The 27,486-nt window shown below is 38.5% G+C and overlaps 2 protein-coding genes across 3 annotated transcripts in view; one reads left to right on the forward strand and one right to left on the reverse strand.

The window, feature by feature from the left end:
- The first annotated feature begins 1,676 nt into the window (after window positions 1-1,676).
- Window positions 1,677-10,797, forward strand: LOC137286256 (cilia- and flagella-associated protein 298-A-like). Its single transcript, XM_067818005.1, has 8 exons — window positions 1,677-1,812; window positions 2,375-2,519; window positions 4,936-5,103; window positions 5,484-5,551; window positions 7,284-7,442; window positions 8,576-8,707; window positions 9,295-9,390; window positions 9,615-10,797. The coding sequence occupies exons 2-8, from the start codon at window positions 2,381-2,383 to the stop codon at window positions 9,723-9,725; spliced, it is 873 nt and encodes a 290-aa protein (XP_067674106.1). The 5' UTR covers window positions 1,677-1,812; window positions 2,375-2,380; the 3' UTR covers window positions 9,726-10,797.
- A 4,700-nt stretch (window positions 10,798-15,497) lies between these two features.
- Window positions 15,498-27,486, reverse strand: part of LOC137288074 (protein eva-1-like) — a 166,999-nt gene continuing 155,010 nt past the window's right edge. For both annotated transcript variants that reach the window (XM_067820448.1, XM_067820449.1), the window contains 4 exons: window positions 26,482-26,625; window positions 20,004-20,192; window positions 18,683-18,946; window positions 15,498-18,303 (listed from right to left, as the gene is read on the reverse strand). In XM_067820448.1, the coding sequence (XP_067676549.1) occupies window positions 18,008-18,303; window positions 18,683-18,946; window positions 20,004-20,192; window positions 26,482-26,625 (893 nt within the window). In that variant the 3' untranslated portion in view covers window positions 15,498-18,007. The remainder of the gene's footprint in view (window positions 18,304-18,682; window positions 18,947-20,003; window positions 20,193-26,481; window positions 26,626-27,486) is intronic.

Here is a 27,486-nt window from a genome sequence, read left to right on the forward strand (position 1 = left end):
ACCTTAGTAAAGGTTGCTTTGTGAAAGGTGCCCCTGGGTGCTGTTGTACAAAGCAACCTTAGCGCAAAGACTACCTTATGTCTATGTTAAGGTATGGGAGTTACGATCACTTTATATCAGATCGTAACGTCACCCTGAGTTAAGTTAAAAATACGCCTCGCACATACGCCCATACCTTGACATGGACTTACTGTCGTGGCTCTATGGTAGTTTTGTTGTGCCCATGCATGCCAGGCAGCGAAAGTAATGTGCTATATACTCCTGCCTCCAACCTGTGAAAGACGTTGAACAGTATGTTCCCTCACTTCCAGTTCACCGGCCATGTCTCTGAGCTGCTTCATCCTGACATTAACAAGTGACCTTGTGCTCGTGTTGCCGTATAGAACAGTTACTCAGCAATGGTCTTTATTTCCAAACGTAATTTTCAAGCATATGAAATATCAAGTTACATATCAGAAATATGTTAAATATATACATATTTCACATAATGGAAATATATTATACACATTATGTATTTTATTGGACCGTGTCCAGAAAAAAGTATCACAATTTATTGTGCGCTGGTCATTATTTCGCACTGATATAATATTTTCATATAGAATATATGTTAATATAAACATTAACTTGTAATATTTACATATACGCCCATAATAAGCAATATCGTGTAAAATACGGCAACAGTATCAAATCAAGTATTGTAATACCGGAGTAATGGACAAAATGCATGGCCTTGCTTAACCTTGACATATTCTCATCACTTTCAACCTGCCATTGTAGATTGCAGTAAGAGCTCCCAGTAAGTTATCGTTCGGTACTAGTGAAGATATTTCCCAGCGCATGTCTCATATCTATACTGAAAATAACCTGTTTATCAGAATGACGACCACAAATATTACTGTAACCTTCCTTGTCCGTATGTATGACATTGCGTTTTACGTTGCCAAAGTCTCTCAAATCAATATGCTCTTTTGAGCTTCTTCACTTACGCTAATGGGATACTATTGGACATAGCTTGTACAATTTTGCCATGGATATATTTTTCACATTTTTGCAACTTGGGATACTTTTACCTTTGATGTTTTCAGCACTCTGCTGAAATTTCACCTTTTTATAACATTCATATATTTTAAATGTGCATTCTGTTATCGAGATTATATTGGCATGAACCTGCCGTTCATTTCAACAAATCCTTTTTTTCTGAAAGTAATATTGTAAAATGGAAGAGTTGTTTGCATTCAGATTTATTCATATATCAATTCCATTAAGACCTTATGATATGGATTAGAATGAAACGAAGTGGATATCATTCCTATGGATAGATAGATAGATAGGTAAGTGAATAAACAAATAAATAAACAAACAAACAAACAAACAAATGAATAAATAGATAAATAAATAAATAAATAAATGTTCACTTCACCATGACTTTGAATTTATCACATTTGTTTTCAAGGTAAGATTCCTATTCTTTTTCGGATCCAACTTTTCGAAATACCCCATTGCCTGCACTGATGACTTACTCCCAGCGTCATTAGTAGTAATCGGATTAACTCCGCGACCTTCCTACTGAATAATAGCCTACGGTATTAAATATTTGAATAACGGATAATTGAACCGTTTTGATCGTGAAACGAAGGCTGGCCTGCAAGCTATGTAAAAACATATTTACTACCGTTGCTAGGTGATTGTGTCCGTGCCTGCTCTCAATTGATATCCGGTATACATAGTGCTCGTTTTGACTTGAATCAAGCTATTCAGCTTCTAGAAACAAGGACAGCAGAACAAATCGAGCCAAGACATCTCAGCTAACAGGTAACAACAACCAACAAAGGTGTATTTCTCACGTATCACCAGTTTGATTCGTTGATTGTGACATGATAAGTGAATGTAAACAGGACTCTTTAGTCGTATTGACATGTAAACAAGTCTTTCACAAGTTATAACCAAGTAATAATAAGACAAACGCAATGAAGAATCACCTTTTTTCCTGCCGAAGAATGTTCGGAAAGAGTTCCACCCGTGTTCCCCTCTTTTTACATACAATATTTCCACCTCCCCACCACCCCCGGTGTAATATTTCAACACTGATTTTCTTATGTCTTTTCTAGTTTATTGAACGTTAATATTAAGGCTGCGGTATGCATGCCAGTTTGTTATTTTGGTTTTGGTTGGGGTGGGGGTACGAGCGGAACTCTTACCGAATGTTCTCTTTCTCACTTTCTCAGTACTTGTGAAATCTTTCAGCAGTGTGCTGAAAGAATAAGATGTTGGTGTAAACATGTGATGATGGATTTACAATTAAGTGTATAATGTCTCATTTCCATTACACATTTAATTTTACATACAATCAGACGTTTTCTATTCTCCTGCTTAGACCAAGATGGTGAAACTGCACATCAAGAAAGGTGATGACAGCCAGTTCCTGTACGAAACCACCGTTAACATTCTCATTGATGACCTACTGAGAGATCTTACAGCAATCTTCAATGGCAGGCTGAAAGTGATGAGAATATGTGCAGGTTAGCAATATCACCCAGTTTCAAGTCTTTGAATGTCATTTAGAAGTGAAAATACATAAGAATGAAGATTTTTATGGATATCAACTTCTTTATGAGAGAACACAACGTTTCGGAGTTAATGCTTACTCCTTCATCAGGTGATTGAGAAAGGGATACAGAGGTGTATTTATATGTACAGGTAAAACAATAACAAAGTAACAAGTGGAATGAGTTAACGAAAGCTAGTATAAACAAGCACTGATGGGAAGCCGATAGTTAAGATAACAATGATGGAAGCCAATGGTAATGCATTACAGTTGATTGGATATGTTTACATAACATGATTGGGGATAAGGATGGAAGCCAATGGTGATACATTACGCATGATAGGATGATGTACATAACACACGATAGGGGGTGAGCATGTTTACATGAGGGTTGGTGATGTACAAACACAAGTATGTACTCGGGTAGATAGGCTATACATGAATTACATAGATAGAATGTACACAGGTAGATGAGATTAATTTATCAATAAGTCCCAGGCACTTGGTAGGTACACTCCTTGGTCGCGGTTGATGGCTGGTTTCTGTCTCCGGATCTCGATGGCCTCTTGCAGTTTCCTTTGGCGCCAGTTGTTGTTGTTGGTAGATAGTATCCTAGTGTCCTCCCATCGAATTGAGTGTTCAGGGTTCTTGAGAATGTGTTCAGAGATGGCCGATTTCTGGTCGAGTTTCCTGACTGAGGTCTGATGTTCCTTCATTCTGGTGTTGATTGGTCTCAGCGTTTCTCCAATGTATAGGTAGCCACAGTTGCAAGGGATCTGGTAGATGCATCCTCTCGGGTTAGGGTGTTCACAGCTGGGTCCTTTACCGTTGGCTTTTAGGTAGGTCTTGATGGTCTTGCCACTGGAGAAGGTGACATCGATGCTGGCTTTGGTCTTGATGAGGCGTGATATTTGATGACTGATGGGGCCAAGGTAGGGTATGGTTACTCTGATGGGTGATGGAGAAGGTTTGGGGCGGGGTTCTCGGTCCTTAAGGGTCTTGTTGATGGTGGCTGTGACGAGCTGGGGAGGGTAACCGTTGAGTGTGGTGAATGTCTTTCTGAGGTGGTCCAGTTCATTGGCTTCCATCCTTATCCCCAATCATGTTATGTAAACATATCCAATCAACTGTAATGCATTACCATTGGCTTCCATCATTGTTATCTTAACTATCGGCTTCCCATCAGTGCTTGTTTATACTAGCTTTCGTTAACTCATTCCACTTGTTACTTTGTTATTGTTTTACCTGTACATATAAATACACCTCTGTATCCCTTTCTCAATCACCTGATGAAGGAGTAAGCATTAACTCCGAAACGTTGTGTTCTCTCATAAAGAAGTTGATATCCATAAAAATCTTCATTCTTATCACCCAGTTTGTCCATTATTCACAAAATGAGCCACTGCCAAACCAAATTTATTAGTGACTTTATAATTTATGTTTAAATTCTGGGAACAGCAAGGAAATGTACGTTGGCTTGAAACTGACGGTTATGTGACCATCTGCTTTGAATGTTCACTGATAAATTCATTTCAAATCATGCTTTTTTATTTGACTCAGTCATCAGCACTACAGAGATTGGTGCACACAAATGTTCCTTCATCACCTGGGAATTCATTAAGCGAATATGTAATGTAAGGTGGAAGTGATGGGCATCTGATTTTGGTCAGCTAATGAAATATGGTCAAGTATAAGTTATGAGGACAAATTAACCTTCCTCTGTATGAACTTTGAGTAGAGCCAACCATTGCTTGACATTGCAGCTTTGTATAGGACCTATTCTACAAATGTATAACTCAAGTTAGAGATGTTAATGTTTGTTTGTTTTCTTGTATCAGTCGTGTATGACATTGCTTGCTTTCTGTTTATATATCATGTTTACAATTACAGTCCTAATTTATACTGGTAGATACTTTTAGTTGATTTTTATCATGATGTTTGTTATTTTGAACACAGTTGTTAATAAGAAACAATTTATGGATAAGAACTTCTTATGTATAATATATTATTAAAGATAGATCCTTGGCCTGTCGTGAAGTGTGATTGCTAGATAAGTTTTACTTGGTACATGGATCTATACAGAGTATTGTCCTAAAAGTAACTTGAAGAAGTTCCTATCCATAAATTTGATCTACTCAGTGATCTAATGCAACATATGTCATATTTGGGATTTCACTTTCTTAGTAAAGTACAAATTCTAGTACTTTTTTCGGTTGAGTCCCATGCGGGATTCGAACCCGCACCCTCAGAGTCAGGCACCTAGTCGCCAGCACACAAAGTCTAAATGGCATCGTGTAATCATACTCAGTGATCTGTCAGCGTCAGCTCAAGGTCTAAGAAATGCCAGCCAAATCATACATCCTGATGAATTTTATGTGTGTATTGCACAGAGATGGAGGAGTTGGCCAAGTTCGGCATCACGTTGCCTCCAAACATGCAGGGGCTGACAGAGGAGCAGGTCACTGACCTGAAGCTAGTAGATGAGTGGGCAGAGAAATGTACACCGAGTGGGGGATACAAGATGAAGAAGGATGAGATTGGACGAAGGAATGGCAGAGGTAGGATGCAGGAAAATATCTTTTTTTTTTAATCTCTTGTTGGTTCTCAAGTGAAGCTGGGATATAATTTTCTATTTAAATGTTTGCATAGAACGATCAAGCTCAGTGTTTTTGGCTGGAATTAATAGCAATCACATTATGTGTAAAGGAAGAACAAGTTAATTATCACATATTCTTCTTACTATATCCTGTATGTATCGTTGGACACCGTTTGTTTTGCAGCATCATACCCATGTTTGGTACTTCTATGACTTGAATCCCTTTAGGTTTTCCTCTATCACACTGAACCACCATAAAGTGAAACCTGTGTTGATGTTCGTCGAAAAATATTGACTTCCCACAAGTTTAGACGCTTGACTCAGGCTGTTGTTTTGTTTCAGCACCCACTGACCAAATGGCAGAAGTTATAAGAAAAACAGTAAAGGAGGCCAAGGATCTGATCTCGAAGGTAATGTTGATGTCGGTCTTCTGAGCCATACTGACACTGCTTCCATGGTCTAGTGTATACTGTGTCTTTCCATTCAGTGGAAGATTTGAGGATCAGTACCTGACTGCATTATTCCATAAGACCTCAGATGGTATGTGTGGCTTCCTTATCTGCTGGTCTGCTTTAAGCATGGGACTAAAACAAAGACTAGTCGTTATACTGTCTGAAAGGAGTATTTATTTAATATTGATAATAACACTGCCTTTCCACATCACAAGGATATGCTTCTTGAGTTCCAGTTTAAAATATATACAACTGGTACGTACAGATGATAATAGGTCACTTTTGGTGGAGAAATAGACAGTCTTGAGTCATGTTTGGAATGTATTTAGAGACGGAGATGATTTTAACTTGACTAGGAAAATGCATGCAGCTGCATGTAAAAAAGTTCTTGAGCCACATGATTTTAGATTATAGCTTGGGACAGCAAATAACAGTTGTAATGAGCACAGAGTTCTTTCTGGAGAGTAATGTGTCAGAAGGTCTTTAAGGTAGGAAGGTCTTGAGTTATAGACAGACTGACAGGTGAAGCAGAGAATCTTGAAATCAATCCTTTCACAAATACAGAGACAGTGTAGAGAGTTCAGAATGGGAGAGATGTGACAGCGAGGACTGGTGAGAGTGATGATGTGTGCAGCTTTGCTTTGGATTTTCTGAAGACAATGGAGTTGAGACGAGTAGATGCCAAACAGTAAGCTGTTGCTGTAATCCAGGCGGGATAAAATCAACGTCCGCACAAGGGTGGCAGTGGCATCTTTTGTCAGAACTTTCTGGATGCTGCCAGTGTTCTTCAGATGGTAGTGGCAGGTCTTTACTAGATGATTTATTTGCTTTTCCATGCTGAGTTTTAAGTCCAAAAGGATGCCAAGGTTTCTCACAAGAGGAAGAAAAGCAATTGAAGATTGCCCAGTGGAAATATCTGTGACGACAAGTTTCCATTGTCTTTAGACTATGGAGATGACAATTGTTTCTGTTTTATCGTCTTTGAGTTGAAGCTTGTTGGCAGACATTCAGGATCTGGTGCTGGAGAGGCATGCTTCAGTGTACTTCATGGTTGGACTTCATTGTAGCTGACTTTGTTCTGAAGACTTAAAACTGTCAAACAGTTGTCTGTTGTCTGCATAGAAGTGATGAGGCATATGAGAGGGGCTGATAGATACCCAGGTGCTTGATTGTCTTTCCTTCAACTGCTTGAGCATATCAGTCAGTCAGCTTCTATTAAACTCAGGCTGGCACACTGTCATTGTCACTGGGCTGTGAAACTGAAAGACGCTTGCTTCCCTGATTGGGGAACAATGGGAGGCTTCAGTGGTTTATGTAAAGCATGGTGTTACACAGGGCTACCCTAATAAAACCACCATTAGACTTGAATAGTACCAGCTTGAGTATGCACACTGTTAAGTGAAATAATCTTAAATGACACATTAATCCTAAAAATTTTGCTTGGTTATGTAAAGTCTCTGTGGTTTAGCTTTTATACTTACAGTATTCACAGCATCTGCTGTAGTACTTTGATACTATCAGTATCCATGGTATCTGTGGTATAGCATTCATACTTTCCTGTATCTATGTCATTTGTGTCATAATTGCCATACTTGAAGTATCCAAGATATCTGTAATATAGCTTCGATACTTTCATGTCCAAGTTCAGTCAGTTATGCACTTCTCTAAACTATGCTTGTGCTCTGTCCAGGAGAAGGTGAAGGCCAACGTGGAGGTGAACCAGGGGTCAGTGAAGGAGGCACTGGACATGCTGCGTGGTGCAGTGATGATCGTGTACCCCATGGGACTACCACCCCATGATCCCATCCGGGATGAGTTTGAAAACACAGAGGATCTCTCAGGAACTCAGGTTTGTGTGACAGGACAGTACCCTCTTGTGTCTCATGTCCCTTTCTAGCAGCACATTCCTTAGGGTCATCAAAAACTGGACACTGAGTATTGACCATCTTGGAATACTGACACTTGATGTCCCTGTTGTCAAAGACAGGTGCTCACAGTGTTAACCATTTAGATGTTGTTTTGCTATATATGAAACTACCTTTACCTATAGTTATTTATGAAGTTATTATGAATATTACAGTTAGTGAATGAGTTTAGTTTACATGACACTCAGCAGTATTCCATCTATATGGTGGCAGTCTGTAAATAATTGAGTCTGCACCAGACAATACAGTGATCAACAGCAAGGGCATCAATCTGCATAAGAAGTGGGAACCAATGACAGGTGTCATCCAAGCCAGTGAGCTTGACCAGCCAATCCCATTAAGTTGCCCTTTACGACAGTCGCTTTTTATGGCAAGTATGGGTTGCTGAAGACCCATTCTATCCCGCATCTTCACGGACTTATAAATATTAGAGGGGGTGGTGGGGCATCCTAGTGGTTAAAGGTTCCGCTTGTCACACTGATAACCTGGGTTCGATTCCCCACATGGGTATGATGTGTGAAGCTGATTTCTTATGTCTGGTGTGATATGTGATATTGTTGGAATATTGCTAAAAGTGGTGTAAAACTAATTATAAACTCACTCACCGATTATTAGTAAAATTCAGTTGAATTACCCTGTTGAATATATGGTGGCCTGTGTGAAGTCATGCAGCAAAGATAATGTTGTTTATGGGGAACTGTATTGAAGGATAGAGTATGTCAGCAGAGTGTCTTTTGATACCCAATCTCAATATGAGTTGATGAAGGCTGAGATTCTGTTAATCTTCCCAAACCATTCTTCTAACTATTTCAGTCTGTAAATGATGTACCGGGAAACAAGTATCTGTAGTGTAAAATATGTTTTAAACCAGCCTTTAGTAGGTCATAGTGACCAATGACATCACAATAATCTACATAGAATTTCTTCTTAAGTGAATCACAAGAAAATTGTCCACATCATATGAATGTTTTGTCATTCTGTTTGTGAACATGCTAAGATGAATAGTTGATGACAAAAGATTTTGTGTTCAGTTTCTCTGTTTACACCTTGTGCACAGGCTTCCTTGGAAGTGATAGACGAGGCAAGTGCTTCCCTCTGGTGGGCCGGGAAGGAGTTCATAAGGGGAAAGAAACTCATGGACTTTGTTGGCAAGAATGAAAAGACGAAAATAGTTGCCAAGTTGCAAAAGGTGGGACATATCTATTATAACAGTTTGGAAGTCAGTTTTCATGATCGTGTTCGATGATATACCCATATATGAATCAAAATCTTGATACTGTTATGAGGTGACTCTCTAAACTGAAAGTTTAACACAGAAATTGGTGCTAATTTATTAAGTCAGTACATCACTACACAAGATTTTGCCATCTCGCCTCTTGACATTTTACCTACACCTCAATTAAATTGCTGCCACTCCCAAGCAGTTCAAATATATTTACAGTCTCCTTCAACATAGCAATAGATAGCCATTGTTAACCTGCTTGTGTACTACACAGGTATGGAAACCGGTGAAAATGATTTCTGCTGGAAATCAGCTGGGGTCTAGGAGTGCAACAATGTATCTAAAGAAGTTACAGTGAAATTCTGAAATTTGGTAGCCCAAGAGACACAGATGTGGGACCTTGACATTGATAAGTGGTACCTCACCCCTCTTAATATTTTCTCCCTGGATTTGGATGAATCTCCAGATCATTTGATTTGCATTTAAATCCACAGATTTATGGGAAATTGGCATCCTTGACTTCAGTGTGTATACCAGTTATGGTTGTTTTACAGCGTGGCCAAGGGGCTCCAGGACGAGAGCCGGTGGTTGGGGAGGAGGAACAGAAGCAGATGATGGCGTTCTACTACCGCAAACAAGAGGAGTGGAAGGTAACATGTCTCTCTAAACATGTTGTGATTCCATGTTACAATACTGAGGTGAATCCACAGTCCACTGTCTCTCATTCATGTTACCATAGAAACAGTCAGGAGTTTCTCTTATATCTCTTTCCAAAATGCAGTCACTACAGTGATACTCTCAGCTCTAACAGGGGTAAAATACAAGCAGTCACAAAGTTTTGTTATAAATTGTTGTTTATATGATTTGATTACAGAAAATGGATGCTGATGCAGATGATGCGTACATGGATTCAGCCTGGGCTGACAGCAAACAGCTGAAGAGACAGTTCCAGGGAATGAAAGACATCAAGTGGGGACCCCGGTGAGATGACCTAAAGGTCATTGCTTGGGGTCCAACATGGGCTCACAGTGTCGTGGACTCAGGGTCAAAGGAGGGATGTCATGGACAGTACAAAGACTCTAAGCAGGATCCTAACGTTTCGATTATAGTGGATGAATGTGGCATGGATAACTTATAGACAACAGACATTACTTCTCAGTGGGGAAGATAAAATCTTTGTCTATGTGATATTCTGATGACAGGTGCATTGAGTGTCATGCTGCAAGTGTGATGAAATATTGGAGTACCTGGAGATGTTATGTGAATTAGATATTATAATGTCAAGTTGTTGCTGGATTGCTTCCATGAACCTCAAAGATCCAGACTCCTTACAAAAAACTGATTGGTGCAACTGTTGGTGTGTATGTTTGGTGTTTCAGGTTTGTTGAGACAACGCAGAGTCAATGCATTGTCTCCCTTTGGGTCAGGGACCTGCTCAGCATTATATCTGCATGTACAAATGTACATCATTGGACTATTTGTATGTTAATACATGGATGTGAACGACCTGTGTGTCCTTATTTGGGTTGAAGTCAGGACATGATAGTACAGCACTGTCTTAGCTACTGCTTAGATACATAGTAATACAAAGTCCAACTGAAAACGATTCTAAGAACCAGCCTGAACTTGTTAAACTCTTCTTGGCATTGACACATTACCTGTGACATGATTCATATTACAATCCAGCATGATAATTATTGTCATAATCACCTTTATTTTAACTCTACCTATCATAAACCGAGATGACAGATGTCATACTCATGTCATCACAGTAGTTTATTATCGTCATTTTATTCTCTGCATTGTTTAAGAGTTTCAGACATTCCATTCATATTATTACTTCAGCACACATTTCAGTGTGTCTTGTTTGTCTCTGTGTGGAGTAGCATTGTATCTGTTCACCTTTATTTGTTCATGTATTCTTTATCTTGCAATGCCTCAGCTGTCATGTCTGTGTATATATATCTGTAGTTATGAACTTTTACACAAAATTGTCCGTCCAGAATATCATATAATGATCCATGTTAAGGTATGGATTAAAGTCAAATATAACAGCAGTGTTTATTTGTCATATTTCCTGAATGAGTGAGTTGGATGATGGGGAGATGATGGACGAGAGGCTAGGAATGATGCAGAGACTAACATCAGAGTGGTACACCTGCACTGACATGCTACCATAGGCGGTGAACCTTTGTCAAACATACACTGACAGAATGACCCTGATGTCTCCCTCATTTCATGTTTGCTGAGGGGCAGTAGGGTAGGCTAGTAGTTAAAGTGTCTCCTCATTACGCTGAACACACAGATTCAGTTCCACACATGGGTACAACGTGCGAAGCCCTTTTCTGGTGTCACCTCTAATGATATTGCCAGAATATTTCTTAAAGCGACATAAAACTAAATTCACTCACTCATGTTTGCTGAAAGAGGAAACTGAAATGAGGCATTCATAAGTCACAATTATTGTCCTGTTGCCTCCATCACAATGGAATGCTCATACTGTCAACCATTGGTTTAGACAAGTTGCACTAACAATTATGTTCCTTGTAGTACTTCAGCATATTCATTGTGACACTAGCAATATGCTATAGTTGTTATACAGCTAAAATTGCTGTGTTCTATTTGTTGTTAATGCAGTGTTACACAATATCAGAGGGCTCATCTTAGCACTACAATAGTTGTAAGTGCCAAACATTAACATTAACTTACGACTCTCTTAGCACTAAGAGAGCTTCGAAAATCTAGGCCCTGGTACAGACTTGATTATTTACAAGCTGTTGTCAGTCATTCAGCTGGAATAGTGATGAGTGTGGTGTATATTAGTAAACAATTATTGATGCTCAGATAATTCTGATTGCATACAAAATCCAAACCTTGAACACTTTCTGAATGAACAACCATTAGTCTTCTCCAATGGTTCTGGTGATCTGAAATTACCCTTTGTCTTCAGTAGCCAACTTGATCTGGTACACTAATGTCTGAATGTCTAATGCATGTTACAATCAGCTTTGCTGTTCAACTGACAATATAAACAACGTGCCCTTCAGTTCCATGTTTATTTTCAAGATTGTGAGAAATTCATCTGTTTGACTGAGACAGTGTCTGCATGTCCTTTGAAAATGGCAGTGTTCAGTCCTCTTGTACCTACTTCCTTTCTCCACGGAGAGACCCGTGAAGGTCCCGGGTAGAACAGGCCTTCAGCAACCCATGCTTGCCGTAAAAGGTTACAAAGCTTGTCATAAGCAGTGACTAACGGGATCGGGTGGTCAGGCTCACTGACTTTTTTGACACGTCATCGGTACCCAGTTGCGCAGATCAAGTCACATGTAATTATGACTGGTGACAATCACTGGTCATTGTTTAAAGTCACTCAAGCACATCAGACTATGCAGGATCATTTTGCGATCTTTGCTAACCTTTGAAATCAGATTATGTATATAATATCGTCATGAGACAAGTAGCAGAAAACAATCGTGATCAAACATGGCAGCATAATCAAACAAGGTTAGTTCATTTCCATTCATTGTTTCACAAACTCATTTCAGCTTGTTTGGTAAACATCACAACTACATCTTTAAACATCAAAGATTCAGGATGTCACATGTTATCATCAACAGAGATTTCTGAGCTTGCATTCATTTTGTGATGCATTTGAGACTTGCATTAATTTGTAATGCAAAAATTTCATGACTTACAGTAATTGAAAGTTTGCTGAGTGCAGTATAAAACTAAACTTATTCACTCACAATATTATATAACAGAAAGTTAACATGAACTCACTAGACACAATGACATGAAACAGGGACAGAGCATGGAACATTTATTCTGTACAAAAAATATACAAACCAGAGTTGTACATGACATTGTGTGTATATACATGCAACATGTAGCACAGCGTCACACAACACCAACCACAGTTGGCTGACGGCAGCTCGACGTGTCCCAACTGTCACATCACAAGTGTTCAGGAAATATATGATTAACTTAAACATGAATAACATAAATAATGTACATAAGTGAAATACAAATATTCTCAACTTTCTTTCAGTTAATAAATTTATGCAGTTTGTCTTAAAAGTGTATTTGTTCTCAAACAGGGTATAAATATGTGCAAAATAAAACATCTGTTTCAATAAATATATTTGGCAATACAATTTCAAATTGAAGAGTAGAAATTTTCGATGTGCACAATGTTTACAGTGTAAAAATAAACAATGCATAAACTATTACAGTGGACAGGGTAGAAGGGTTCAAGCTTATCAAACACTGTAAAATTGTTCATTGTAGTAGAACATTGACTTACATAAACAGTACCTAGCCTCAGGTATTAACAGACACCTGTAGGTAATCAGGTCTTCAATTCCAGGTTAGCATATGGTATACATATTAGAATGACAACCAGGTACATTACCTTTTGATATCATTAACGTCAAGATTTTTATGAGCAGACTTATTATGACATGCAACAACAAAGCCTGGCTTTAATGAAGAAAATACAGTTGGTGGAGTTTGCTTCATGAAATATAGTAAACTGCTTGAAAACATAATGCTGTTTCCAATTTAATTTCAATGAATAGGTCTTGGGATTAAAATATGGTGACCTGAAAATCAGGAAGTGAAAAGCATAGAGATTACACAGTTATGATGATGATAATGTGTGTTTAATATTACATCACTATGATAGATGATGGATGTGAATAATAGCCAGGGGAGCAAATGCAGTAAGTTCACTGATGGGCTTGGTTATATATATATATTTGACCTAAATGATCAACTATGACTACACATTTCTTCTGATGATGGGTATAATCATGATAATAAATAAGGGAATGAAATATATATCTTTCTTTCCATGTATCAAAACGGTTTTCTAAACTCAGTTTATCCCTTTAGATTTCTATCATTGGAATATTTACAGCCCCACCCCTGTATAGCCCCAACGTACCACACATCTTCTGTATTGTCAAGGATACATGTAAACACATATACTGACAAGAACACCTGGTGGATCTTTCAACACAATACGTATAATTATTAAATATTACTATGTATATTTATAGTTATCTTCATGTGAGATATATGTCTATATACTTCTTTCAGTACAAATGCTGAATTGCATTAATCATCAGTTTGAAGAAAAATCCTGTCCAATATTCTGCTGATAGGGTTAAATACTGTTGATACTTGCCCTGTGATCTGCCATTTGTTCTTGTATATGGAATATGCTGATACAACCACAAAACATGGTATATGTCCTGATCAAAAATCTTGTTTGTGCTGCCATAGTTCAGAGACATACAGTACATCGCTGTCACGACTAGTTGCAATAATTTACATTTTGTAAATGTATACTATGGAATCTTGTTAGTCTGGAAACCATTCAGTCAGGACAATATATTTATGTTGGGAATGATTAAATTTAAAAAAAAGAGATTACTAATAGACCATTATTTATTCACCCTTAAACTGTGTAATACACGTGAGTCCACAGGGTGAAACTAGGAGGGTGTTCTGTGAAAGATTTGCCACATCTAGTATTTAGTATACAGCACTTTATTATAGTAGGGTTTCTTTGACTGTCATGTTTTACTCCACATCATATCATTACATCAATGAAACTAGTCATTTGTCACTGTTACAATGCATACGGGTAATTGCATTCAATGGCGATGGAGACATTTCTTAACTGTCGATTACATTTCCTTGTAGTGTTTTTTTATTCATGAAAATGGAAATTTGAATCTGCATGTGGTCAGGTTTGACTAGAATTATTGTTGAAGAAGGCAAACAGAAGAAATCAGGACTTCAAGTTCTATTAAAAGGAATGATGACAGACACTTGACAAAGAAAGGTAATGAACAGACACCCATTGGGAGGAGATAGTAGTCTGACAAAAACAGACTTTCCACTCTGCATGATTTATGGTGAAACTTTAAGAGCACCATCCATGGTGTTCTCGGGAGTATAACTTCAAGCCTACTCTCATTAATACCAGTAATGTTGTCTTTCTAGACTGAAATCTTTCATTAACATTTTTATGGACTGATATCCATTCAAATTGTATCTTTTGTTCTCAGAGGCCATGGAAGAAATTTTTGAGAAATTTTAATTTGAAAAGTATATTCTGATTGGTGACAAGGTGCATGCAACATCTTTGGTTCAACTCAGGTTACTTAGAATAGTGCCAGATACGAGGGGCTGCTATCAGAACATATGTACAATCACTGTTTCTAACTGATCAACACACAGACTGGTTGTATGGCTTTGTTCTCGGCTTATGTTCAAGTAAATGAAGATACAGATGATAGTGAACACACTGAAGCACAATGAACACATGAGGATATTGTAAAAATAGTACAGTAAAGAAAGTGCAGGGAGATATTCAATATAATCACCTCTTTCCTCTATCCCTCACAGTGGACTGTAGGGGACGAATGAGCAGAGACTCTTAAATGGGAGAAAAGTTTGTGTACATATATATATGGAAATTGATCTGTATTTGAATAATTTTGATTGATGGTTTGGAATTTCTCCTTACAAAAAGTAGCTGTTAACACCAAGTCTTTCATAAGGTAACGAACAAATATATTAGGTCTTGAGTAACATGTCTCCGTGTTTCACCTAATTTCAGCCTTAGGCAAGTCCAGTTGTAATAACTTGCATTTCCTCGATTTCTTTCTCATTATTCCAAAATGCAGGAAATATCAGACATGAAGGTATTTTCCTTGAATAAAACATTTAGTAAATTGTATTTATTTTTTGATGAATATATATTATTTCACTAAGACTTAAATTGCAACACTCCACCTCCTTGAATTCAATCCACCAATTTGATTGGCTGGGAGTAATTATGTGAGACCCAATGTCATATTCTTTTTTGCTTCATAGTGCTTCTTGTCTCATTTATAAAGAATCAGCTGAAAGGTTTTACTGGCAACACAAATGTATATTATTTGATGGATTATGGAAGAAAGTGCTGTGCACAGCTCAGACAATTTTTTTACCAAGATGGCTGTTTCCAACACAGTGGCAAGGACACTCTAGGCACTCAATGGCAGGGTGCATGCATATAAATGCCAAAAAACCTGAGATTGCAAACACATCAGCTTTTCCTTAAAGACTACCATATCATAAAACTTTGGCAAAATGGTTACACATTGAGCATTTTGTAAATTTCCATACAAATGAACCATCATAATTGAGAGCCATAAATTATGAAACACATGGTTTAAAGACTCAACAGTCGCATAAAAACTGATGAGGATGGATGCAGATTTTCACAAACATGATAATCACTGGATACAATGAGTGCACACACAGAATATTGGAATGCTAATTAAAAACACTTCCATATCAAAATGTACTCAGAAAATATGGCTGACATTCAGCCAACTTCCACGACAATAAGAACAGAATTGAAGTAAAATAAAGAAACAGACATTGTGAATAGACTTTGCAGATATTTAATTTGTAGATATATTATGCAATACTACAGATCTTTGACGTGATTATTCAGTATACAGATATGTAGAGACTAATATTAACAGTCTAAGGGAGAGAACTCAGATGTGACCAGCACATGCATTTGTCAGATATTTGAGGTAAAGCTAAACAGGCTTAACACATGTGACCAACAAATGGCTAAGAAGTGGTATGGTGGACTGTTCAGCAGACAAAACGTCCCTGCAGTCAGTCGAGTGATTCTCATTGTAAATTCACTTTTTATCATCGCACATTCTTACAATAAAAAGCCTGCAAAAGAAATGCTAAAATTTCTCAACTTTCTCTCAGATTTTCTTGTGATTTTATTGACCTTTAAAGTAGATACTTTTTAATATCACATATTTGTATCAAGGGAAGTTGCATATTCTATAAACTGGTGAAATCTAATGAAACAGTATTGTTGCTAAAATAACAGTTCATGACACTGGAACATAAATGGTTGCTTAGACTAAATGTCAGCATGCCCTATTGTTACAGGAAATGGTCAGATCATATATTAAAATTTATAAACTTTATCAAAATGTTTACAAAACATTTATCACAGGGAGAAGTCATCGGTTAACACTAATATCATGACTGACAGTAGCACAGCGGACCAATGAGCAGAACAATCCAGCTACAGGTGGACAACTATGTATTCTCATAAACAACACTCATGACATAAATAATCTATTTCATCATAGCTGTTGACTATTTGATACCTGTTGAGAGGGCTCTGGTGTATTTATCCCCAAAATTCAAAATTTGTGTTATTAATATTTTTATTAATAAGACCATCTAGAATGAGAGGCTACATGTTCTAACAGGAAAGTAAAATATATATGGCTCCTCAATTCAGTGGCAAATAAATGTTATGAAGTGCTGACTAAAACATAATGTGTGAACATGAAATGCCTAGGCCCTCAAGAATATCAAATAGTCAGTCTCTTATGACACCTCTGCCTGTTAAAAATGTCAAACGGGACGTTAGAAAGCTAAGTTGTTGACAAAAGACCCACGTTCCATTCCCTAAACTGGTATGAGTGAAGCTCATGTCAAGAGTCCCTTGCTGTGACATTGCTGGAACACTGCTGAAAACGGCATTAAACCATACTCACTGCAGTTAGCCTTAGCTTTGGGAAAAAGTAGAAAAGAAAATGTGGATGTTAAAGTCATGTAATGGTTTTTGGTGCAATAATTTATAAACATTTAGACATGAACTCTGCAAGCAGACTTGATTGAACTGTGAGGATTGTTTCTCCTCCCTTCTAAGTCTCACACATTGAGTTTCACTGTCTGCTGCATGGCAGCATATATCCTGTGTCCGTTTTCCAGTGTCCATTGTTAGATAAAGCATCAGTTGATGGCTTGAAATTTCTTGCAACAGATCAACTTGTTCACTATGTCACATTTCTGAACATCGGAACTTGAACATCTAGGTGCATCCTCTTCTGTGTCCCCAAAATTGTTCTTCACACTGCATGTGTGGGTTATACACAATCTCCTCATTATGTACACGTTTCAACAGCACTATTATTGCCTGTACCAAAATTGTCACTAGGGATTAATATACAACTTGTAAGTTGTATCAAAAAGAACTTTTGTGAAAATGCACAAAAATATCTTCTTTTTCTTCTCACAAATATCTCCATAACAATTGCACTTACACATCACAACCGTGTAACAAGGGGAGATAACCTTGTTTCAAGGGAGGTAACTCTCAACTATCACAAATCCTTTGGTTACCAGCCATGGCACACATTTGCACTAGAATGTTGGAATCTTTTAACCATAATAGTTACTTAAACTTCTTGTTCCTGTGTCATTTCGTAATGTGCCACGAGGGCTAAATCGTACAACTTCTATACGGTCTATAGATTCTGCCCGTTCTATTGATGAAGCCTCCAAAGGATGATGATTGGAGGTGACATTATGACTATGAGTGGGTTCAGTAACGTCCAATTTGGCGCGCACATTGCGTTTATAATCACGTCCTATTTTGATGAGAATCACGGTAAGGAGAATGATGATCCCAACACAGACTCCGAGGACCAGATACAAAATAACCTTCTCAACATTCTCTGAAAAGACACAAATGTACAGCTTAATAAAAGGTAAATAGCATCATATTTTTAGCATGATAATTTGATATTCATATAAAGATCATTAATCATCAATGAACCCAGAACAGAATTGGGACCTTTTGTCAAGACTACTTCATTAGATCAAACAATATTCTGACAGCGCATAATTGTTCATATATAATATTTTGAAGCACAGTGTAGTTTTGTGGATGCTTGAGTGAAAATGGAAATGTGAAGATCAGGGTTACAATTTGTCTTCAGTAACCCATGATTGTCGGAAGTGGCGACTAATGGGATCATATAAGTGGAATAATGCCGAGTGTTGCATTAAACCACAAAAATAGAATCAAGAAGAAAGTGTGTGCAAATAACCTACTGTTCAAAAAGTTGACAGCGTTGAGCCAGTTCATGAGAATCCCCATGGATCTATCTCTCTGTTGACCAGCGGGGACGGTGGTGTAGTTATAGCAGGGCTTGGTGGTGGTGGTGCCACTGCTGGCTTCAGTTGGCTTAGTCTTGTCTTTGATGGGCGTGTCCTTGTCAGGGTTGACCAAGTCTGGGTTACTGTCACCTGACTTTTTGGCAGTGTTGATAGAGTTTGGGTCACCTTTGCCTGACTTCCTGTCAGATCCTGCAGCATCTGGAATACAGGTAATCATGTGGGTTATCCTTGGAAACAGCCAACACTCTTGGTTATCCTGGGTAACAGACAACATTGTGGGATGTCCAAGTTAACAGACAAGGTGGGTTATCCTGGGTAACAGACAACATTGTGGGATGTCCAAGTTAACAGACAAGGTGGGTTATCCTGGGTAACAGAAAACATTGTGGGTTATCAAGGGTAATAGGCAAAGAGGTGATTATCCTGGGTAAGAGACAACATAGTGGGTTATCAATGGTAACAGATAACATTGTGGGATATCCTTAGTGACAAAGTGGTGTGTTATTCTGGATAACAGATGACATTGTGGGTTATCCCAAGTAACAAACAAGGTGGTGGGTTATCCTGGGCAACAAAGACATTGTTGACGGATATCCTTGGTATTTGACAAAGTGGTGGGTTATGCAGAGTAATAGGTACTTGATGGGTCATCCTGGATAACAGATAACATATTGGGTTATCCCTTATAACATATCATGGGATACAGATGAGGTATTGGGTCATCAGGGGTAATAGATGAGATGGTGTGTTTTCCTCAGGCAACAGGCATGGTGCTGAGATATCATAGGTAATGGATAAGATAGTGGGTCTATCTAAGTGTACCTGAATGCATCTGACTACACCCAACCAAGTCAGTGTGACTGCATCTGAGTGAACACAACCAAGTGAATCTAAGTGCTTAAGAACCCAAGCAAGTCAACCTAAGTGCACTTGTCTGAACCCAACTGAGTCACACTGTGAGTACCTGAACCCAACAAAGTGAACCTAACTGTACCTGAGTGAACCAAACCAAGTCAATCTGAGTGCACCTTGGTGAACCAACCCAAGTCAATCTGAGTTCACCTGTCTGAACCCAACTGAGTCAACCTGAGAGCCCCTGAACCCAACAAAGTGAACCTAACTGCACCAGAGAGAACCCAACCAAGTCAGCCTGTGTGTGTCTGAGTGAACCCAACTATATGTACCTGAGTGCACCTAACCAAGTCAACCATAGTGAACCTAAGTGTACCTGAGTGAACCTGCTACTGAGACGTACCTGCTGAAGCCTGCTCAGGTCTGGCTGTGATCACCTTCCTGGAAGTCTTGTATATTGGTGTGGATGTCTCACTGTTTTCGTTGAACACGCCAGCCGCTGTGCTGCTACTTCGCAGGGAATTCTTCCTGTCTTTCTTGTGATGCCGCCTCCTTTCTTTGCGGTGAGCTGCCTTAAATATTTTTTTAGGAACTGAAACAAAACATAAGTTAAGGTATAAATATCACAACAAGACAATGTTAAGAGTTGGTGAAAACTTGTGATTCTGAATACTGTGCGCTACAATGACTGTCTGAAACAAAATCTAACAAGGTAGCACATGGTTTTGCAGAATGATGTCACTTAAAGAATTGAGAAAAACAGGTTCTTTTCAAAACCATTCAAGACAGTTTAAAATATCTAGAAACTTTGTTCCATCATTGTATTTCAGTATATACACTTCCAAACTGACAAATGAGAATGGGCCCCTGTAATCCCTCAACTGTCAGGTAACATTGCGGTGTCTGTGTCTAAGGTGCCACAGTTTACAATCCAGAGTTGCATCCCTTATGTTAACCAGGATGCTATGACCTCAAGTATGAAACTGAAATCATCCCAGATTATGATTCTTAATCTGACATCACCTATACTTCTGTTCAAGGATTTCATAAAAAAATTGTATCAAAATATAACATATTAGTGCAAAACCATATCCACCCTTCTCTATCCTCAGAAACAGATTTGTTTTGGTGTAAGACCTAAATTAATTCAGGCAATCCTCCAACACTGCTGACTACACTGATATTACTAAACCACTGTTCAAAGCCTTACACCCTACTCACTCACGCCACCACCGCTATGTTCCCACTATTCAACACCACGTTGGCAAGTCCGCAATGGCTCTACAGAACCTCCTCACACACTTGACTGCAAAACTGCCTCCAATCACTCTATGTCAGCATCTCAATACTGGCTATCAAGTCATGTGGTTTACGCTATTCCATGGCGCCAAGTGGTCACACAACAAGTGCCTTAATAATGCTTCAAGATCTTCTCCTAAATTGGAGTCCCAAAACAAGACACAAGCACGCTGGCAACAGACATCACATCAACACACAACAAATAATACCACATTGATATTAAACGTACCCAACACTCACTTTTCAGTTCCAAGCTCGGTCATCATGATAGATGCACAAAATGGTGGTTGTCTCCTATCCGGGCAACACTTAGATAATACAATTATTACCATGCCAGTGGTGCAAGCACCGGAACAAGACTGCCTCATTAATTCCAAATCGTAGCAGTCTGACCTAATTAAAGCAATTAACTGCACGGTGCAGATGAGTCAACATATGGCTGCTTCAGTACCAGCTAGCTATGGTAACTCTCCTAGTTCACTTCTAACTCTAACAATCAATAAAGTCACACTCACATATATAGATTGCGGCTCCGTTTCAAGCCCTCCCTACGAGGATACAGCTGGGATAATCACTTAACTATCGTGTATAACAAGGTTACAAGAACACTCAGCTCATTTGCTGATCAGAAGTTTCTAGATGATATAACATACATCAAATATAATATATGGCAGATCTCATACATTATCTAATCACCTATCAATAATTTGAAGATTGGAGAGATTAACCAAGCATTTCAAACATAAAAACGATCAGCATTTGATCATCTTGTTTCATTATCAAAGAATGAATGAAAGGCTTGAAACTTAACTGAAACAACATGAAAGGAGACTTCACACAATTTTAAAAAGATTTGGCAATCATGATGACCTAAAGAGTTCAGAAACAAATAAGCCATTGTTGGAGTCTAAGCCTCCTGACACACGAGATTGAAAGGTGACCACAGAATATCATGCATGCAAACTTCATGGCTAAGACAATTTTTGGAATCACGTATCAGTCAAAATCACAATGACAATACCCCGGTTGTATCATATACAAGATATACATTTTCGCTGAAGTGTCATATGATCTTTAAAACGAATTATAATTCACAAGAAAAGGAATGGTTACCCGTGGTTGTCGTGACTGTTGTATATATCCCAGTATGTGATGCAGCGGTCAAAGTGCTATATATACCGTATTACATGTGTGACACAAGGACATCCGGCCCTGTGGCAGTATAACTTCCTCTGGTGGCAGGAAATATGGCTATACGCAGTCTATGGAATCTCCAACATTTCTGGTTGCCAATGAGGGTTTTCCTGTCACTCATAAATAGCTTGCGGTCTTTCTGTGGCAGATACATATATCACTGTGCACAACAATCATGAATTGTTCTCCACCTGCCAAAAGTGCTGTGGTGGTGGAACAGCTGCATAATCGCTGGGTTCTGTGTCAGGAACCGGTGTGCTGATGATGAATGTCTTGTATGAGTGTGTGTGTTGAGGTCTATGTTGTTGTGTGAATGTTTGGTATGAGTGTGTGTGTGTTGAGGTCTATGTTGTTGTGTGAATGTCTTGTATGAGCGTGAGTATCGAGGTCTATGTTGTTGTGTGACTGTCTTGTATGAGTGTGTGTGTTGAGGTCTATGTTGTTGTGTGAATGTCTTGTATGAGCGTGTGTATTGAGGTCTATGTTGTGTGAATGTCTTGTATGAGTGTGTGTTGAGGTCTATGTTGGTGTGTGAATGTCTTGTATGAGTGTATGTGTTGAGGTCTATGTTGTTGTGTGAATGTCTTGTATGAGTGTGTGTGTAGAGGTCTATGTTGTTGTGTGAATGTCTTGTATGAGCGTGTGTATTGAGGTCTATGTTGTTGTGTGAATGTCTTGTATGAGTGTATGTGTTGAGGTCTATGCTGTTGTGTGAATGTTTGGTATGAATGGGTGTGTTGAGGTTTTGTTGTGTGAATGTCTTGTATGAGCGTGTGTGTTGAGGTCTATGTTGTTGTGTGAATGTCTTGTATGAGCGTGTGTGTTGAGGACTATGTTGTTGTGTGAATGTCTTGTATGAGTGTGTGTGTTGAGGTCTATGTTGTTGTGTGAATGTCTTGTATGAGTGTGTGTGTTGAGGTCTATGTTGTTGTGTGAATGTCTTGTATGAGTGTGTGTGTTGAGGTCTATGTTGGTGTGTGAATGTCTTGTATGAGTGTGTGTATTGAGGTCTATGTTGTTGTGTGAATGTCTTGTATGAGTGTGTGTGTTGAGGTCTATGTTGTTGTGTGACTGTCTTGTATGAGCGTGTGTATTGAGGTCTATGTTGTTGTGTGAATGTCTTGTATGAGTGTATATGTTGAGGTCTATGCTGTTGTGTGAATGTTTGGTATTAATGGGTGTGTTGAGGTTTTGTTGTGTGAATGTCTTGTATGAGTGTGTGTGTTGAGGTCTATGTTGTTGTGTGAATGTCTTGTATGAGCGTGTGTGTTGAGGACTATGTTGTGTGAATGTCTTGTATGAATGTATGAAACTTTATGGATAGAAACTTTCCAACTTCAAAAATGCAACCAAAGAGAGAAGTGTTGATGTCATAGACTTATAAAAAGTCAGTCGCACAACAATGCACAGATAGCGAACTCCTGACATATTGTCATTATTCACTCACTAACTCCTACACTCTACAATCATCCACCACCTATGACAAAAGTCACTATGTTGAAGTTGGCTGACATTTGTATGGAAAAAAACTAACCCAGGCTGTACATCGGGTTGAAAAAGGTCATGGGATACACTGCCTTCTCCATTCAGATGTTACTTTTAACATTTACATCAATGATGTGTAAAAATCAAATATCACAAGCACTTTCTGATGGATGGTGAAGGTTAACTGTGATTTCCTCATTATGTGAGTCATGAAACTCAACTGCATCAAGAACTTAGATTCACATTGCAGAAAGCTGTCAACTGTCAGTATTGTCATCTGAGAGTGATCAACTGTCAGTGATGTCATCTGGGCATGGTTAACTTGTCACTGATGTCATCTGGGCATGGTCAACTGTCAGTGATGTCATCCGGCAGTGGTCAACTGTAAGTGATGTTATATGGGCATTATTAGTCAACTATAAGTGATCTAATCTGGGCATGGTCAACTGTGAGTGATGTCATCAGGCAGAGGTCAGCGGTCAGTATTGTCATCTGGGCATGGTTAACTTGTCAGTGATGTCATCTGGAAGAGGATATGCAGCTGCACTGAGGACATTTTGTAGTGCTCAAATATCAAATATAAATTCTCACATTTGACGCTTTGGCTTCAGCTGCCTACAACCAAAGACGTCATCAGCTGGCAGTGTAGAATGTGCTTGTCATTAATAAAACCATTGATTCACTGGCATGTAAAGCAGGCTATACCAACATGCAGATCCTCCTAGCTTAAATCCATGAAATATTAAACCCAAACCCACAAGATAAACCATTTATCAGACTCAACAAAGCTGATTACGTTCTAGCACAGTATCAAGGGTCTTCAGAATTTTAACACCTTCAGCAAATAAGAGACCAGAGTTATTTCTAATCACATGCATGAACCCACGGAGACCCACATCAAGTGGGTGACTTTTAATGGGAGGAGGATAAGTCCTCTGTGTGAACAGGTCAAGGTGTCAGGTTGAGTGTGAGCTTATGTCTGGGGAGAGCAGGAAGCAGCTTAGTGTTACACAACAACATGTTGAAGTTCATCTCCTTCCTACACAGCAGATCCCATTCTATGTAGCGATTACTACAGGACTTGTAACAAATGAAAGGATATTCTTACAAAGAAAAGGTCTAGAGATAAAAACTACTGTGTTTTCAGGCAAATAGGAATATCAAGTGTATGTATGAGTTTGCTGTAGTAGGGTGCACTAGTAGGACAAAGGAACCAGTCTTGATCTCACTACTCTTCTAAGAGAGAATCATAGGACAAGGGAATTAGGACATGTGGTAACTCATGAAAGAAAGCTCTCAAGAGGAGAAGGTTATTCTGTCTCACAGTCCCTGAACCGTATTATACTCCATACAGCATAGCCCTCCCTGCAATGCTAACACCCTAAAGGAAGTGAGTCTTGATTTCTCCAGGTTATGGGTCTCCCTGGGGTTTGTTTTCAATCTAAATGGGTTTATTTGCTACTATCAAAATGATATATATTCAGAGACTATCTGTATTCAGAGAAGCTCAAAAGATACAACTACTGAGTTTCATGCAAATAGAAATATCAACTGCATGACTGAGTTTGCTGTAGGAAGTACAGATCTCACCATTGTTCTTGGAGACAATCATAGGACAATGGAACTACTTCTGATCTCACCACTGTTCTTGGAGACAATAATAGAATAGTGGACCTAGTTCTGATCTCACTATTCTTCCTGGAGACAGGCATAGTACTACAGAGACCTGTTCTCACTTATCATTCCAAAGTCATGCTTAGGACTAATGACCCATAAGAGGACATTATCACAAGGATTCCTAGTGCACAATGCTTTTGTATTAATATGTAACATTATCAAAGAGTCACTTCACAAACAGGTTTGGTACAACTCAAATGTGCAATAAACTGAATATTTACTGACTGCAGGGGGATAAGAGAGCTGGTCTGGGCGAGAAGATAAGGACATCACTGTTGGCAACTGGAGATACTGTGAGCATCTCTTAAACCTTACACAGCCCACCTTGGATCAGTTTCAACCCTAATTTGTTCCACTATCATAAACTCCATAAACCAGTATGTCAATTACCCATATCTACCTCACCCTCCAGGAGAAGAGGCACATATCACATGTTTATAAATGACATCCCTTAAACTGTCAAACATTTATCAGTTGTTCCCTATATCTTCTAAAAGTATGGTTTCTTCACTATAGACCACATACTCATACATGTATTGCTTTGTTCTTGAAGGGCAAACAGCAGCAGGTAGACAAATGAAACACAAGGCTCCTTTAACTGTTGCTAGGGTGGATACAATCAAAAGGCTCCTTTAACTGTAGCTAGGGTGGACGTAATCAAAAGGCTCCTTTAACTGTAGCTAGAGTGGACGTAATCACAAGGCTCCTTTAACTGTAGCTAGTGTAGATACAATCAAAAGGCTCCTTTAACCATAGCTAGGGTGGATGTAATCACAAGGCTCCTTTAACAGTAGCTAGGGTGGACATAATCACAAGGCTCCTTTAAGTACAGCCAGACACACATAATATATACTAGAAAGCTCCTTTAACTGTACCTACAGTGCTATATGTAATATATATACAACTACCAACATTCACATAGATCAAGATAGAAACTCTGATAATGTCACGTATTGGGGTCATGTTATCCAACAAACTGTGTTCTCCCTTATATGCACTGATGATAGAGTAGTGTTGGGAGAGGTTTACGTTCCAAAACAATCCACTATGCTAAGTGGAATAACATTCTGATGTTTAAATGTTCAAATGGCAATGTAAAATTATGAGGATTCGCAATCTTTCATTTTATTTAATTTACTTTTTTGTTTAAAGTGAAATTCACTGGTACATTTTCACTGCAAACAGATTGTAATGTACAAAACACCTGATGGTTCAGTTTCACTCACCGCATGTATAGGTTACGTTTAAATATTTATTAACGCTTTCTTCACAAGGGTTTCCAAAGACGTACTCTTCCGCCTCCAGAACACACTGCTTGCGGCCATGACACTTGTTTCGGACTGCCTCCACAGTGTTCCGCGCCTGGCAGTCTGAAACATCAACACAGATCCATCATATAGATATATGTGATCCATTTAAACAAGGGCAGTTACAATGCAAAACAATCTTTTGTATAGCAGATTGAAATCATGTTGGAAAGATCATACTGCCTGACCCTTGTCAGCCTTCCCATCATATATACAATTCACACACTCTTCCAGATATTTGTTTGGCCATGATGAGTAAATGAAAACAAGAATTTGCTTGATGCTATTCATTTGTCTGATCAAAATAACCTAAAAGTGTCTGTCTGCTCATATATTTCATAAACTTTGTTTGAAAATCCACAAGGTAATTTAGACACATTTGTGGAAGACTAGAAGTAAATATTTTGTACATTTCCAAACTACATACTGTTAGTGGTAGATCAGGCACACTTAAACCATGGATAGAACATAATCTGTACTGGCTATAAGGCAAGAACACTCTCAGTTGAGCTAATGTTCCAACATGATCAAAATTTATGTCAGTTTAGGCTGCCAAATACTTACAATTTCCTCTTAACCTCAAAGATGTTTTCATTCATTTTGAAAAAAATACCTTTAGTCTCATGTTTTCAATACTCCAACAAAAAAAACAACAAATAACAATTCTTTTTTCGTAGGACTAAAATACAAGATTTTGTGACCTCCCTTGATTGAGAGATCAGCCCGAACATGTATAATTAGTACCAGGTTCTTACAGTCACCACGATTTGATAGCATCATGACGATTGGTGAGCATGTGTTGCTTAAGAGATGCTTAAGAGAGAACATGTGTAAGAACATGTGTTGTGACTCAACAACCACCTTCCCCCTCTAGTTTCTCATCATTCACCACTACAGACAGATTGTTAGCCTCTGTTGCCAGTG

Source organism: Haliotis asinina, chromosome 6 (genome assembly GCF_037392515.1).
Source record: "Haliotis asinina isolate JCU_RB_2024 chromosome 6, JCU_Hal_asi_v2, whole genome shotgun sequence".
Taxonomy (NCBI): domain Eukaryota; kingdom Metazoa; phylum Mollusca; class Gastropoda; order Lepetellida; family Haliotidae; genus Haliotis; species Haliotis asinina.